The sequence below is a fragment of the Poecilia mexicana genome, unplaced genomic scaffold (genome assembly GCF_051168715.1).
Source record: "Poecilia mexicana isolate PSO_F unplaced genomic scaffold, ASM5116871v1 scaffold_19, whole genome shotgun sequence".
NCBI lineage: Eukaryota > Metazoa > Chordata > Actinopteri > Cyprinodontiformes > Poeciliidae > Poecilia > Poecilia mexicana.
This window is the reverse complement of record NW_028263388.1, coordinates 23,851,472-23,865,402: the sequence shown is the minus strand read 5'-3', so window position 1 is coordinate 23,865,402 and position 13,931 is coordinate 23,851,472. Positions and strand designations below refer to the sequence as shown.

General features: G+C 37.2%; 2 protein-coding genes across 2 annotated transcripts in view; both read left to right on the top strand.

Annotated features, from left to right (window-relative positions):
• Positions 1-218: 218 nt before the first annotated feature.
• LOC106904140 (uncharacterized) lies at positions 219-8,006 on the top strand. The gene is made up of 9 exons (XM_014968303.2): positions 219-409; positions 1,601-4,157; positions 4,272-4,305; positions 5,228-5,359; positions 6,311-6,400; positions 6,797-6,910; positions 6,991-7,101; positions 7,700-7,750; positions 7,869-8,006. Exons 2-9 carry the CDS (start codon positions 1,737-1,739, stop codon positions 7,901-7,903), a joined length of 2,988 nt encoding a protein of 995 aa, XP_014823789.2. The 5' UTR covers positions 219-409; positions 1,601-1,736; the 3' UTR covers positions 7,904-8,006.
• An 801-nt stretch (positions 8,007-8,807) lies between these two features.
• The window catches only part of LOC148153752 (ADP-ribosylhydrolase ARH1-like), a 49,790-nt gene continuing 44,666 nt past the window's right edge, over positions 8,808-13,931 (top strand). Inside the window, exon 1 of the mRNA XM_088016398.1 lies at positions 8,808-8,875. Coding sequence (XP_087872524.1) covers positions 8,868-8,875 — 8 coding nt within the window. The 5' untranslated portion in view covers positions 8,808-8,867. The remainder of the gene's footprint in view (positions 8,876-13,931) is intronic.

Here is a 13,931-nt window from a genome sequence, read left to right as displayed (position 1 = left end):
CTCTTTTATATATTTATTAGTTTCTGTTTGGGCATTTTTATGTCGTCATTTGTCAAGGTCAGCCATGACTATTTTATATATGTATTTTTAATACATCAAAATACTGTTACAAAAACTGTCGGTTATTTTCTGAGCTCCTCTTTTATAAACCTGTTCAAGCGGTAGATGGCGATAAAGTGTTCTGATAAGAGTCACGAAGAAGAAGCATCGGGTTGTGATTGGCTGGTATTATTATAAAACGAGGAAACTGATTCAAACTAGACTGGCGTTTCAACTCTTGTGTTGTTTTTATGGATTTTGGCATTTCGTCCGAAATCACGGTGGCTTAAAGTTTATGATTTTGAACTAAAACTAAAGATCGCCTGTTAAAATACCTCCTGAAACATAAAATAGACGTGTCTTCTCCAAGGTAAGCTTTCTTAAGCGAATTTTTCGTTGAAATTGCCACAGTTACTGCGCATTAGCAACAGCCTTTAAATGCGTACGTTCAGTTACTTTTCAGTGTTTTAGCAACAGTTAAGCAGTAATACTTTTATAAACGTATTTGCCTATGTTCAAACGTTTGAGTCCGTCTTCATTAAGTTTACTGACTCTGGAAGAAGGGAGAGGTTAACGGCTCAATCTGGTCATCAGTTTAAAACTGTAATGTTGTTCGTCTAGGTCCGCTACTGATTCTCTTTATTCAGGTAATAAGTACACTTTTTGTCGCACCACATTTTTACCAAGTGAACACGTGCAAGTGATTTTACGCAAAACATAATATATTTTCTTGACTATATTTAGAAAGCGTCTGAAATGTTTTCTCCATGTTTAGTTATACATTTTACCATCGGACAGACAAAGTTAGTATCAATTGTCCCCCTTTTTTCCTCTCTTTGACCCGAGTTGTATGCTTTTAGCCCATAAAGTTTTATGTAGGGGTCTGGACGTGCATAAGCTGGTCAACTGGTTTAGCCACAACTTTTAAAGTTTGGTATTCACGCCACACCCACAACATAATATGACCCCTTCAGGTGGTTAAACTTTTCCATGGCTTTTTCCACTGATGGTTAAAAATCTGATGCCAACAACATTTGCTTATTTTTTGTGTGGCTAAGATGAGTATCTCAGCCAGTTTTCTCTGAATAATCAGAATTTTGTTTGCTCTCAGTGTTTCAAAAATATTAGGAAACCATAATGTTGTAATGCTGAGTTGTAAAAATTAATTTAAACTAATCCATATTTTGTTCTCTCACTCTCCCTAGACTTAGGATTTTGCTTCCTAAGCTCTCTGTCTGACATAAAGTCAGTGGAAGTCAATCAGTGTGGCCAAATATTGTATCGGCCAGCTGAATTTGAATGAAAGGCTCCTGAAATATAATCATAGTTTTGGCAAATAATTTTGATTTTATTTTGTAGTCCCTTCAGTGGCCTCTGATTATACAAATATGAAAACTAACAGGTTTTCATACAAAGAAAAGGAAGCAGCATAAGATCAAACTGTATTAACAAACACCAACTCTATTTTTTTATTCATTAAACTTGTGGAATGGTGGAATTATGTTTGTTATAAATTAGGAATACAGTTGTTGTTTTTTTATCTTTTTCTTTTCCTCCACAGAGAGCCTGCTTTGAGACTGTGAGAGAACTTTGAAGAAAATGTGCTTAAAGCCTCTCTAGTATTGGTTGGTTTTTTTTTAGAAGAGGAAAGTCCTGTTTCAGTCTTCCTCAAAGCAAAACAAAGGAGTCGCTCTCTCATGGCTAATACCACAACAACTCGAGCCTCATACATCACAGTGGATCCACATGCTGATGAATGCCGTGAAAATGTTCCACCTAGAGATCCTAAAGCTGATAACTCTTCAAAGCTAGAAATCACTGAGAATTTCACCTTACAGTTGCAAGAAGATGGTGTGAATGCTTTTGTCTCTTCCACTCCTGCTTTAAAGAATAAAAGCAGTGATTTCCAGGCAAAGTCGTTGCTGTCAGGTGTCCAGTATGCTCTAACCCCAGTCTTTAAAAACCCAAATATCTGGAATAAAAGTGCATCTCCAGAGCCTTTTAAACTTGGAAACAGTCCTAATCTTGCTGGTCCTTCTAGTTTTCATGCTGCAAATTGTCAAAAATCAACTGGAGACTCAAGGACACAAAAGAATAGCGAGGATTTCTCTATGATCAACGATGAATGCTTGCCTGAAGTTACTCTGTTCGATACTACCTCAGATTCAATGATGGACCTGACGACGAATGATTCAGTCTTCCCTGAAAGACAACATGCAACTCCTCAGCTTTATGTTAAAAAGACAAACACTTCAGATCATCAAAATAGCTTTTGTACAAAGGTGGATGAATCTTTTGAGCGCGCTCTTTCATTCCGAGGAATTTTGAATGACTATTTACAAGATATAAGCCTCCTTGAAGTTACGCGGGACTCTCCAGTTGGACACATGTCCTTCATGGACATGAAAGATGGCAGAGCGACTTCTGATCATAGTGATCAAATTATGACGGAGAAATCGGACACAATCACGATTGAGGAAGTCTCCAGCACGAGCAGAAACTCTGCCCAGAGTTCAAGGCAAAACTCAATTAAGTCAGCCTTGGAGGTAACTCAGGATGTTACTTTGGAAAACGGCAAGTCTTCATTTGAGTCCAGTGAACAAAAAGTGGAGAAATCTCAAAATCCAGACAATGGCACTCAAGTTATCAATATTACTCGTGATCTATGCTCCTCTTGTGATGCCTCCAACACTGTCGACACCTCTTCCTCTGGCATAGAAAGATCAACCCATGAGGTTTGTCCTGAACCCAGAAGAAACCATGATCGCATAGAGGCTGAGATGGTCACAAAGGAGTCGCAAAGGAGCCCAGAATCGGAGACCGGTGGACAAAAACTAGAGATGTATCAGAGTTCAGACACACACTGTATCCAAGCTATTAATATTACTCAAGAAAAAAACCCCGGCTGTGACACGTGTGTACAGGCTGCACACTTGTCTTCTGACATGGACAAATTCACCCCTGTGTTGGAATCTGAACCCAAAGAAAAACCTGAAGAGCTGCCAACCTGCTGTGACACCAAGTCAACCAACAAGGAGTCACAACAAACCCTGAAACCAGACGTGTCTGCAAAAGGCACGTTAGCAGTTGAGCAGCTCTCTATGCAGACCGTTTCCTTCGTCAATAACGAGATTCTAGATCTTCTACCAACCAACGTAAGCAAGACAAAAGATCTCGAGGAAAGCGGAGATCAGCAAACTTCTGTCGACTCTAAAACTTCCTTTGATTTGCCTCAGAGCAGCTCAGACAGAAAGGAAACCACATTCGCTGTAGCTCAGAATGCCACTGTTGACGGAGATGTTCTACAAAAATCTAAACTCCAGATCGGTTCTGCCTTAGAGAAAACTCCTGCTCCTCTTGGTCACCGGAACGGCACATTTGATTATAAGCTTCCCTCACAACTAAACAACACGATCACTTTGGCAGAAATTAGCTCAAACGACAGTCATCAAAGCGGATTGGGCAGCTCCTCCACTTCCAAAGCAAGAAATGCAACAATTACCCTTAAAGATGGCTGTTCTGAAAACAACTCATCAAAACTCCAAACAAATGAAGCTGCAGAACCAGAAACCAAGAAGGATGGAAGCCCAAACATGACATTTGAAGCTGCGGAACCAGAAACCAAGAAGGATGGAAGCCCAAACATGACATTTGAAGCTGCAGAACCAGAAACCAAGAAGGATGGAAGCCCAAACATGACATTTGAAGCTCCTCTACAGCCAGCCAATGCATCCATATATCTTTCACAATCAAGTCTTTCCGATTTTGATGAGAGTTTGGATTTAAGACCTCAGTGCTTGGCAACTTCTACACCAATGGTGGGCATTAAACTGTTCCCCTCTGAGACAAAGAGAGAGGCAGGCCACATCCCAACAGTGCAGAAAAAACTTTATGGGAAAACACCTATAGAGCTGTCAAGCACCATCAAACCGTCAAACATCATTGGTGATCGTAAAACATTCTTCAAGCAGCCCACAGCTAAAATCCCTTACCCTGCCTCCAAAATTGCCTCCGAGTTGAAACGTAATCCACCAGCGGCGGCAACAGGCCTGCTGGTGAAACGACAGAGACCCGATGGGGAGGCTGCGAAAAGTTCTGCTGCTCCAAAGGAACAGGAGGTAAAAACATTGGGTGCTGCTGAGTTTATAAAGCAATTTTGTTGCTTTTGATCTGATCATTTTACTTAACTTTATGGTTGTATCTTTATACGTCTGTGATCCTTTGTATTCCAGAAAAACTCAAGTTCGTACAACCTGCGATCTTTAGGTGAGCAGTGATGCTTCGTTTTCAGAAATTCTTCTGCAGATTGAATATTTTATTCAACCAACATCTGATTTGCTTTTACCCCCTATTCTTATACATTTACAGTAATACATTGTTCTATAAAGCAGGCCGTCATTCCCCTAACAGATTTTGCTGGATGATAAATTGTCCCAGAAATTATTGTAATAAGCCAAAATATTGTAGTTGTGAGACCATTTTTAAGTAAAATAATGTAAGTTCGCCCTCTGAAAGACTAATAAACTTTTATTTTGTGCGGAACACTTCACACTGGAACTGGAAGACATTTTAAATACCACTAATAAAATACAACAACCAAAAACATTGAATAAAAATGACAGTAAGAAACACACACACAACCAAAACCTTAAATAAAATGGATTATGACGTCAGTGTAAACAAAATTGCCCTTCAAAAAATATTTATCATTAGCATGGAAATTATCAAGCTTGTTAAGTTATCAAGCAATTAATTGTTTGTTGTGACAGATGCCATCGGTGTAAATTTAGGTATGTTGCTAATTAGATCCACTAGGCACTTCAGGAAGAAAATAAACTCTGCGATTAATGTTGCTACTTTTCATAGAGCACTTTGAAATTACATTACTTAAACTATTTAAAATTATTTACTTTTTTTACTAATTTCTGGCTCTCTGAAGGTAATAGTTGCACCATATTTTATTAATTTAATTTGAATATAAATATGCACTACATGTTAAGGATTGCTATTTAAAAATGTAATGTAGAAAGCACCGTCTTCATTCTCCTTTACAATTATATTCCACGTTGTCTCAGTCCATAACTTTCCAATAAAATACACAGATGTTTTTGGGTTCAATGTGACCAAATGTGCAAAAAATTACACATTTTTGTGTATTTTTGAAAATGTTCCTCTGCTCCATTTGCAGCCTCCAAGCTGCCGCCCCCCTCTGGCTTGCAGAGACCTCAGGTGAGCGGCATTCCCGTTGGCTTGCCAAGGGCTACACTGAGTCTGAGAGCAGCTCCCTGCTCAAGCACAGAGAAACCAAGTGGACCTGCAGGTTTGTTCACACCTGGTCAGGATGCATGCTTCTCTTTGTTTAAAACTCAAACATAAATACCTAGCAGACTGACGCCAGGTAAAGAAACCTGCGACTTTTCTAATCAATCTTTAGATTTATAAGGATTTTAATGCCTTTGTTTTGTTTTATTTGCTTGCAGGTTTTTTTACACTGATGCACCAGTTGATTAGTTTGTAATCAGAATTGGACCATTTTCTCCTGATTTAATAAACTCTGTTATCACCAAGTGAACTAATGTGAAAATCCATCAGAACTAAAGACTCGCATTAGTTGTTTTTTGAATGTTTTTGCTTCTTTTTTCTTTAAGATATTTTATATTTTACCTAAATACCAACTTTCATTCTAAATGTACAAAAATTGGTTTTCATAATGTTAGTGGCAGAGGTTCTAAATATTGATTATTTTAGAAATTGATTATTCTATGCATTATTCTGACAATCGGATAAAAAACATTTTTCATTTAACCTCTTAAGCTTTTTTTATACAATATTAGAAGTACATTAAAATGCAAATAAATAATTCAATTATTTTTTTAGTAAGAAAATAGACATTTATTGCCTAAAATTTAATAATATAAAGCACTCTTTTAGTGAATTTGAGCCAGATGAAGCTAAAACAATCCAACCTGGTGAGTTTTTCGTAAAGAATTTTGACAAAGTTGTTTTACACCTTTATGCAAAATGTATTTATATTTTTTGTCCTTTTGGCTTAATTACTGCTCTGAATATGTTTTGTTTTTTTAGCTATTAACTTTTTATGGGGGGTTTAGACTCCAGTTAGAGATTAATCGTTTGCTAAATTAGTTGACGATTATTTCAGTAATTGATTAATCCAATTAATCGGTCCAGCCAGCCCTCTGAATGCATATGAAACACTGAGAACTCACTGTTGCAGTTTGTTTCCTAATTAGTCTGTTTATTCTTCATTTAGCTGCCAACTCTGTCACGAAGATGGCACCAGGAAAGAGGCATCCTTTGGCGAAAGGAGACGCTTTGCCTGTGTCAAAGAGGAAGAAAGCGGGTAAATATGGAAGTAAAGCTGCAGCACGTTGTGATATTTATGCAAATGTTGTGTAAAAGTGTCACACTTGGTGTTGACACAAATTTAAATAAAATATGTTGCACCATCTTTAACAAATAAAAGGTTATTCCTATTTTTAAAGTGCATTGAACTAGTTTGTCAACACAACAATAAGTAACATTTATTCTCGCTGTTTCAGTCTTGATTTAAAGGAACTCAGTGTTTCGGCTGTTTTACAATTTTCCAGAAGTTTGTTCCATATTTTTGGTGCAAAGAAACTGCCAGAAAAAAAATCTTGTCTTCACGAATCTTGATTATAGTTTTTAGGGAAACTAATTTCCACATTCTCACTGAAGCTGATAAATGAGTAAAAGTTATTCTCACTAATCCTTTTAGATGCCAGCACAACTGAAGCTCCCGCATCCGTCGGCGGCGCCGCCAGCGGGGTGAAACCAGGGAAATGGCCAACAGCCGGCCACAGATCTGCCCCTGATAAATCCTCCAGAACTGGTCGGTAACTTGGTTCTGATGCACAACAAGCAGCAACAGAGTAGATTTAACAATCTGAGCCATTTCTCTTCAACTTTAAGATGCTGCAGCTGCTAAAACAGCAGCATCATATGATGTCATCAGCAGGGGGAAGGGCTTAAAACTGCTGGCTGCCAATCCCAGAGCTAACCATGTTAAACCGCAAAGCCAGGGTAAGAAGACCAAAATATAATTTAATTTATTTATGGATAACTCCTGGTTGTCACATGTTCACTCCATGTAAACCATATGAAGAATGTGAACATTTCTGTTTGGATTTCATTTCAGGTTTCTTAATGTCACCTGGTGATGGTGAAGCAAATACTGTACAATAAAACCAGATATTTTTGTTTTATTTCACTTTTATATATGCAGGTTGTCTCACTGAGATCTTAGATCTCGTTTATGGAAGAAACCTGAAATAAAAAAAAACCTCTCAAACACAGTAATAATACAGTCAGTGGTTGAGCAGCTTCCTCTGCCTACATCTCCCAGAATGCTTTGCATGGATTTTAGTTCAGCAAAATTATTGAGCATTATATCAGACGTATCATCAATTGATATTGATCATGTGTCTCCTACAATATACTGAGAACTCTGAAAAGTTGATTCTGGAAAATTTAACTAATTTGAAGAATGTGTGGAAACTGAATTTTCCTAAAAATCTAATTGTCAGCATCCTCTACTAAATCACTACTCCAACTTCATTAATGCGAGAAATTTTCTGACAGAAAAATATATTTTATTTTGTCTCCTTTCTCTTGACTCCAGGTTGTACCAAATGTGAACATCTGTTGCAAGAAGTAGAAAGGTTAAAGGAAGGTAGCGTCATTTTACTCTGTGGGAGATTTAAAAAAATTTTTCTAAGTTAATAATCAACAATGTTAATTACTCATTTGTTTTAAATGTTAATATGTTTTTATTTATTTTTTCCCTACAGTGCTTCGCAAGCATAAAATACCACTGAACGGCTGAAGATTTCTATAGTTTTAAAAAATAAAGTTCTTAAACTTTTTGTTGCTTTTGATTAAATGTGGATTTATGAAATAAACGAATATATTTCTATGATTAACTGAAAGACATGATTGTTTTTTTTTAAACAGTTTAAAGATTTACAAAGTCTTAATTTTTTTCTTGTAAGTGAAGTGGGCATCTGCAACTTTCACTTCTTAAACTGAATATTGATCTATAACATTGTGCTGGTGAGCTTTATTTTTTGAAAACTCAAAATAATCTTCCATGTAATGTCAACACTAAAGTATTGACTTCAGAGGAAAGAACAATACATACTTGCAGAATTAGGCCAACTCAGACTTTTTTGTATTTATGGAAATTAGAAACTGCTAATTTAAAAAATAAAGAGCATTTTTTCAGGTTTGAAAGTTCTTGTTTCTTTTTTTTAATGTTTTGATTAATGGGTTTTTTTTTTTTTATTTCATTTACATCAATAAATATATTTTTCCGTCACTGGAATCGTATAAGCTAAGTCTGAACTATTTATTTCTCTAGATACAGTGTAGAGAATTATTTATAAATAAAAATTTGGGATGTTAAAAATAGGTGATTATTTGTTTGAGTTGTCTTGCAGATTTCAAAAGCATCTACTTCACATTAATTTGAACCTCTTAAAAAAATCAGCGTTGAGTTTTCTTAAACTCCGAATACAATAGATAATGTTCTGTTGCAGATTTTAACATTTTTAATTTTAGTTTCTAAAGTGAATGTACTTGCATTAAATTATGAGGGTTCAATTGTATTTATTTTTATTTAATTATTTCGTTTGTTTGGCTCAAGCATCATTCCGGTCCGTACTCCTAACCAGTTGGTGGCGGTAATGCACCACATTGTTGAGAACCACCAAAATAAACGTCGAAGAAGAAACGGCATAGAGGAGGAAGAAGTGCTGGCTCTACCTCATTTTAAGGAACCGTTTTTGGCAATGGACGGGTAAGAGTTTTACATTAGTGAGGAAATATGGCCGCGGAGTAAATGTTTTTGTACTTGAAGGCTTAACCTCCCCATTGTCGGGCAATGGTTAACATAATCTTCCGATGTGAATGCATCCAAAATAAAGCGTGGTTTAAAACCAATCATATTGTATTTAGTCCATCTAAAATAATTTTAAAAAGGTAAGATTCTTCTATAACAACGAGCAATAATCGCCTCAGGGGTCAGGGTGTAAAAAGTGTAACAGTTGCAACAACAATATGCTGTACTTTGATTTTAATTGATTGGGCTGTCAGTATATTCATAGAAGACGCCATCGTGCGGAAAAGTGAAACCTATTGTAACTTGTGGCTGATTTATTTTAACCCCAAACTGGAAGTGCAGAAAATATTGAATAAATTCACCCAGCGGCGGATTTAGAAACTGGTGAGGTAAGGGTTTCAATGCTCCTCTGTGAAAAACAAAATGTCAACAAAAGCACGCCAAAAAGGTATTTATAGTCCCACTGTCTCTTGGAAGTTTTATGTACAAATGCCATTTAGTTATTTCATAATTATATTATTTGCGTTGTTCAAATAAATAATTTATTTCAATAAACATTTATTTGAAAAACAAATGACAATTTGCAAGCACATTTCTACCTTTTTCAGTCTGAAGATATTTCTAATTATTAAATCAGGTAAAACAGTTATTACCTGAGCAGTTTCTTTCTATATTTTACTTTAACTTCTTGGACTACTACTTTTTAATTTTACTTACGTGAAAATAAGCCAAAGTATTGGTACCTTTACTCAAAGACAATTTGTTTGGATATCTACTGCTGTCAGATTGACTTCAAATTAAATATTGCTGAATCAATATTTAATTTGAAGGCTTTCAGACAAAAAAAAGTTTTTTATGAGGATAATTTTGAGGATGTAGAAAGGAAGGCGGACGGACTCTTTCTCCTCTCAGCAGGCTGGAATAGATCAACAGGTTCGCCTCGGCACGACTCTCCTTAGCGCTAACATAGCAGACCTCACTTCATCTAAGCCACCTGCCTCTGACCTCCCTGAGGATCCAGCGCTCTGCGTTTCTGAGGTCTGAGACCGGGGTCCAGATATTATCTTTACAATCGTCTTCCACCAGAATGTGTCTGGCCCCCCGACATTTCATAGCAGGACATTACCTGTCCGGATCACTAGAAGAAAAGTTAGAAAAAACAGAAATACAAAAAGCAGCGGTCTTAATTCAAACCTCAAACTGATCCCCTGCATACAGGAACCTCAGACTGAAGAACTTTCAGCCTCCAAGTCACTTAAACTGGCTCTTTTAAACACCAGATCTCTCTGTGCTAAAGCTCTATTAATTAATGATTTCATCACCGAGCATAATATTGATGTTTCATTTCTGACAGAAACATGGCTGAATGACAATAATGAAGCAATCATACTAATTGAATCAGCGCCTCCTACATACAATTTTTTAAGTGAGAATAGAAAACATAAAAAAGGAGGAGGCGTGGCTTCAATATTTACGAATACCATGAACTGTGGCAAAATCTCTATGGGTCATTTCATGTCTTTTGAGTATCTTGGAATTGAGGTAAAAGGCCACAAAAGAACTTTGATACTAACTTTATACAAAACACCAACATATGAGGAAAATTTCTTTATGGACTTCAATGAACTTCTGTCTCTCCTATGCATTGATTACGATTGTTTAATAATTGTCGGTGATTTCAACATTCATGTTGACAACCCCCAAGACCGAGGGGCAAAAAAGCTGTTTGATATATTAGAGAGTTTTGGTTTAACACAACATGTCAAACAAGCAACACACACTCATGGACACACACTGGACCTGGTTATCAGTAAGGGTGTGAATATTTCCAATGTCTCTGTAACTGATGTCGCCCTGTCTGATCACTTTGCTGTTATCTTTGAATGTTCTTTATCTGTTAGCCCACTTGGACAAAAAGTTCCTGTCACAAAACGTACTTTCACAGAAAACACAGCAGAAACATTTAATCAAATCTACTCTGCTTCCTCGCCCTTAAACTATAATAACGTAGATAAGTTGGTAGATGATTTTCAATGCAAACTTTCAGATATCATTGATTACATTGCCCCCATTAAAGTGAAGGTTGTGTCTGGTAGGAAGAAATCTCCATGGAGAAATGCACAAACAGTTCTGTCTGCAAGACAACTCTGCCGTAGAGCCGAACGGAAATGGCGTAAAACTCAACTACACGTTTATTATGACATCTACAAAGAAAGACTACGTAACTATCACACAACACTAAAACTTGCAAGAGAGGCTTTCTTTGCAGATGTCATAAACAAAAACACTAACAACGCCCGAGCTTTATTTGCTACTGTTGACAGGCTCACAAATCCTCCTGTGATGCTGCCACCTGAACTTCAATCTAACGCCTGCAACAAGTTCTCCAGTTTCTTTTCAGAGAAAATTCAAAAGATCAGAGGATTAATCTGCACATCCACTCCAAAGCCAGTACCAATGCTGTGCCCAAACAAAACGAATGCAGGAAAAATGACCCAATTTCAACTACTTCATTATAAAACCCTAGAGGAAATTATAAGTCAATTAAGCTCCAATTCCTGCTGTCTGGATGTCCTACCCACACATTTCTTTAAGAAAGTCCTGCCTGTCGTTGCTAATGATCTGCTCCATATAGTAAACACATCGTTGTCTTCAGGTGTTTTCCCCCAGACTTTGAAAACAGCAGTTATCAAACCACTGATAAAAAAGAACAATCTAGACAAATCACTACTGCAGAATTACAGGCCGATCTCCAGCCTCCCATTCATCAGCAAAGGTATTGAAAAAGCAGTTTTTAAACAATTAAATAACTTCTTAACAATAATGAATCGCTTTGACTCCTTCCAGTCTGGTTTTCGTGCTCACCACAGCACGGAGACGGCCCTTGTAAAAGTGTTCAATGACATCCATATAAACACAGACTGTGGGAGAACCACAGTGCTGGTTCTGTTGGACCTCAGTGCAGCTTTCGACACTGTTGACCACGACATTTTACTGAATCGACTGGAGAGTTGGGTCGGACTCTCCGGTCCAGTGCTCAACTGGTTTGAATCTTACATAAAGAACAGGAATTTCTTTGTTTCAATTGGAAACTTCTCATCAGAGAGGTCAAAGGTCACATGTGGGGTACCCCAAGGCTCAATCCTAGGACCCCATCTTTTCAATATTTATATGCTCCCACTGGCTCAGGTTATAACAGGAAATAGGATTAGCTACCATAACTACGCGGATGATACACAGCTCTACATTACGATGTCACCAGGTGACCTTTGACCCCATCCAATCACTGAACAGATGCTTAGATCAGATAAATGTGTGGATGAGCCAAAACTTTCTCCAGCTGAACAGAAACAAAACTGAAGTTATTATCTTTGGACCGAAAGAAGAGCGAACTAGAATCAATGCTCAGCTTCAGTTATTACAACTGAAAACCAGGGATCAGGCCCGAAACCTGGGAGTAGTGGTGGACTCTGACCTGAACCTTCAGAGCCACATAAAGACAGTCACAAAGTCGGCCTTCTATCACCTGAAGAACATCTCCAGGATTAGAGGACTAATGTCTCAGCAGGATCTAGAGAAACTCATCCATGCGTTTATCTTTAGCCGTATTGATTACTGCAACAGCATCTTCACAGGTCTGACTAATAAATCAATCAAACAGCTGCAGCTGATCCAGAACGCTGCTGCTCGCGTTCTCACTAGAACCAGGAAGATAGAGCACATAACACCAGTTCTAAAGTCCCTACACTGGCTCCCTGTAGCTCAAAGAATAGACTTTAAAACACTGTTGTTAGTTTATAAATCACTGAACGGTTTAGCACCACAATACATTAAAGATCTGTTATTGCTGTACCAACCATCTAGACCCCTCAGATCTTCTGGTTCTGGTCTGCTCTGCATCCCCAGAACCAGAACCAAACGAGGAGAAGCAGCATTCAGTTTCTATGCACCACGGATTTGGAACAAACTTCCAGAAAACTGTAAAACAGCTGAAACACTGGGTGCCTTTAAATCTCAACTTAAAACCCACCTGTTTACAGTTGCTTATGGCAATTGATGCCTTCTATGTATTTGCGAGTGACTGGGAGTCATTGCGCGTATATAAAACCCTGTAAATTCTAGACTAACAGGTAACCAATTAATGCACAAAATCCGCGTAGGACAGTGAAAGTCCTAGCGCAAAATTTTCGCGAAACAGGCGGACGGAGCCTGGTGCTGCAAGGCTGGAGGCCTTGTCCTGTTAGGCTGTGATTTTATTATCTTTTTATTACTTTCTTTTTCTTTCTCACTGTTTAACCCTGTAAATTCTAGACTAACAGGTAACCAATTAATGCACAAAATCCGCGTAGGACAGTGAAAGTCCTAGCGCAAAATTTTCGCGAAACAGGCGGACGGAGCCTGGTGCTGCAAGGCTAGAGGCCTTGTCCTGTTAGGCTGTGATTTTATCTTTTCTTTTTATCTTTTTATTACTTTCTTTTTCTTTCTCACTGTTTAAAATTATGTAAAGCACTTTGAAATGCCTTGCTGCTGAAATGTGCTATACAAATAAAATTTGATTGATTGATTGATTGAATGCACAAAATAATGAGTTCAGATGACTGAATCCAAATCTATATTTCCATAAGTTTTTAATAACACAGTGGATATTTCATTAGAATCTAACTAAATTATTCAGGGAAAATTCATAAAAAGACCAAAATATTTAAAATAAAATAGGAAGCTAACTTACTTAACCCGAGGTGCTATTGAGCTAAAATGAGGACATAATGTTTGTTTAAATGAAATAAAAATTGAAACTTAAAAATAATTTTCAAACCAAACAAAAGGTTTTAAACTGAGAAAGGAAACTGAAAAAGATTTGAAAACTTTTCAGATTCAAGTTTTTGTTGGTTCAGATTTTTGTTCAGTTTTATGCCTTTTATTGGTTCAAACGTTTTTGTTTTTGTTTTTTTTTGTTTTTTACAAATTTTATATCCTCAATTTAACTCCATAGAATCTTTATAACCCAAAGAGC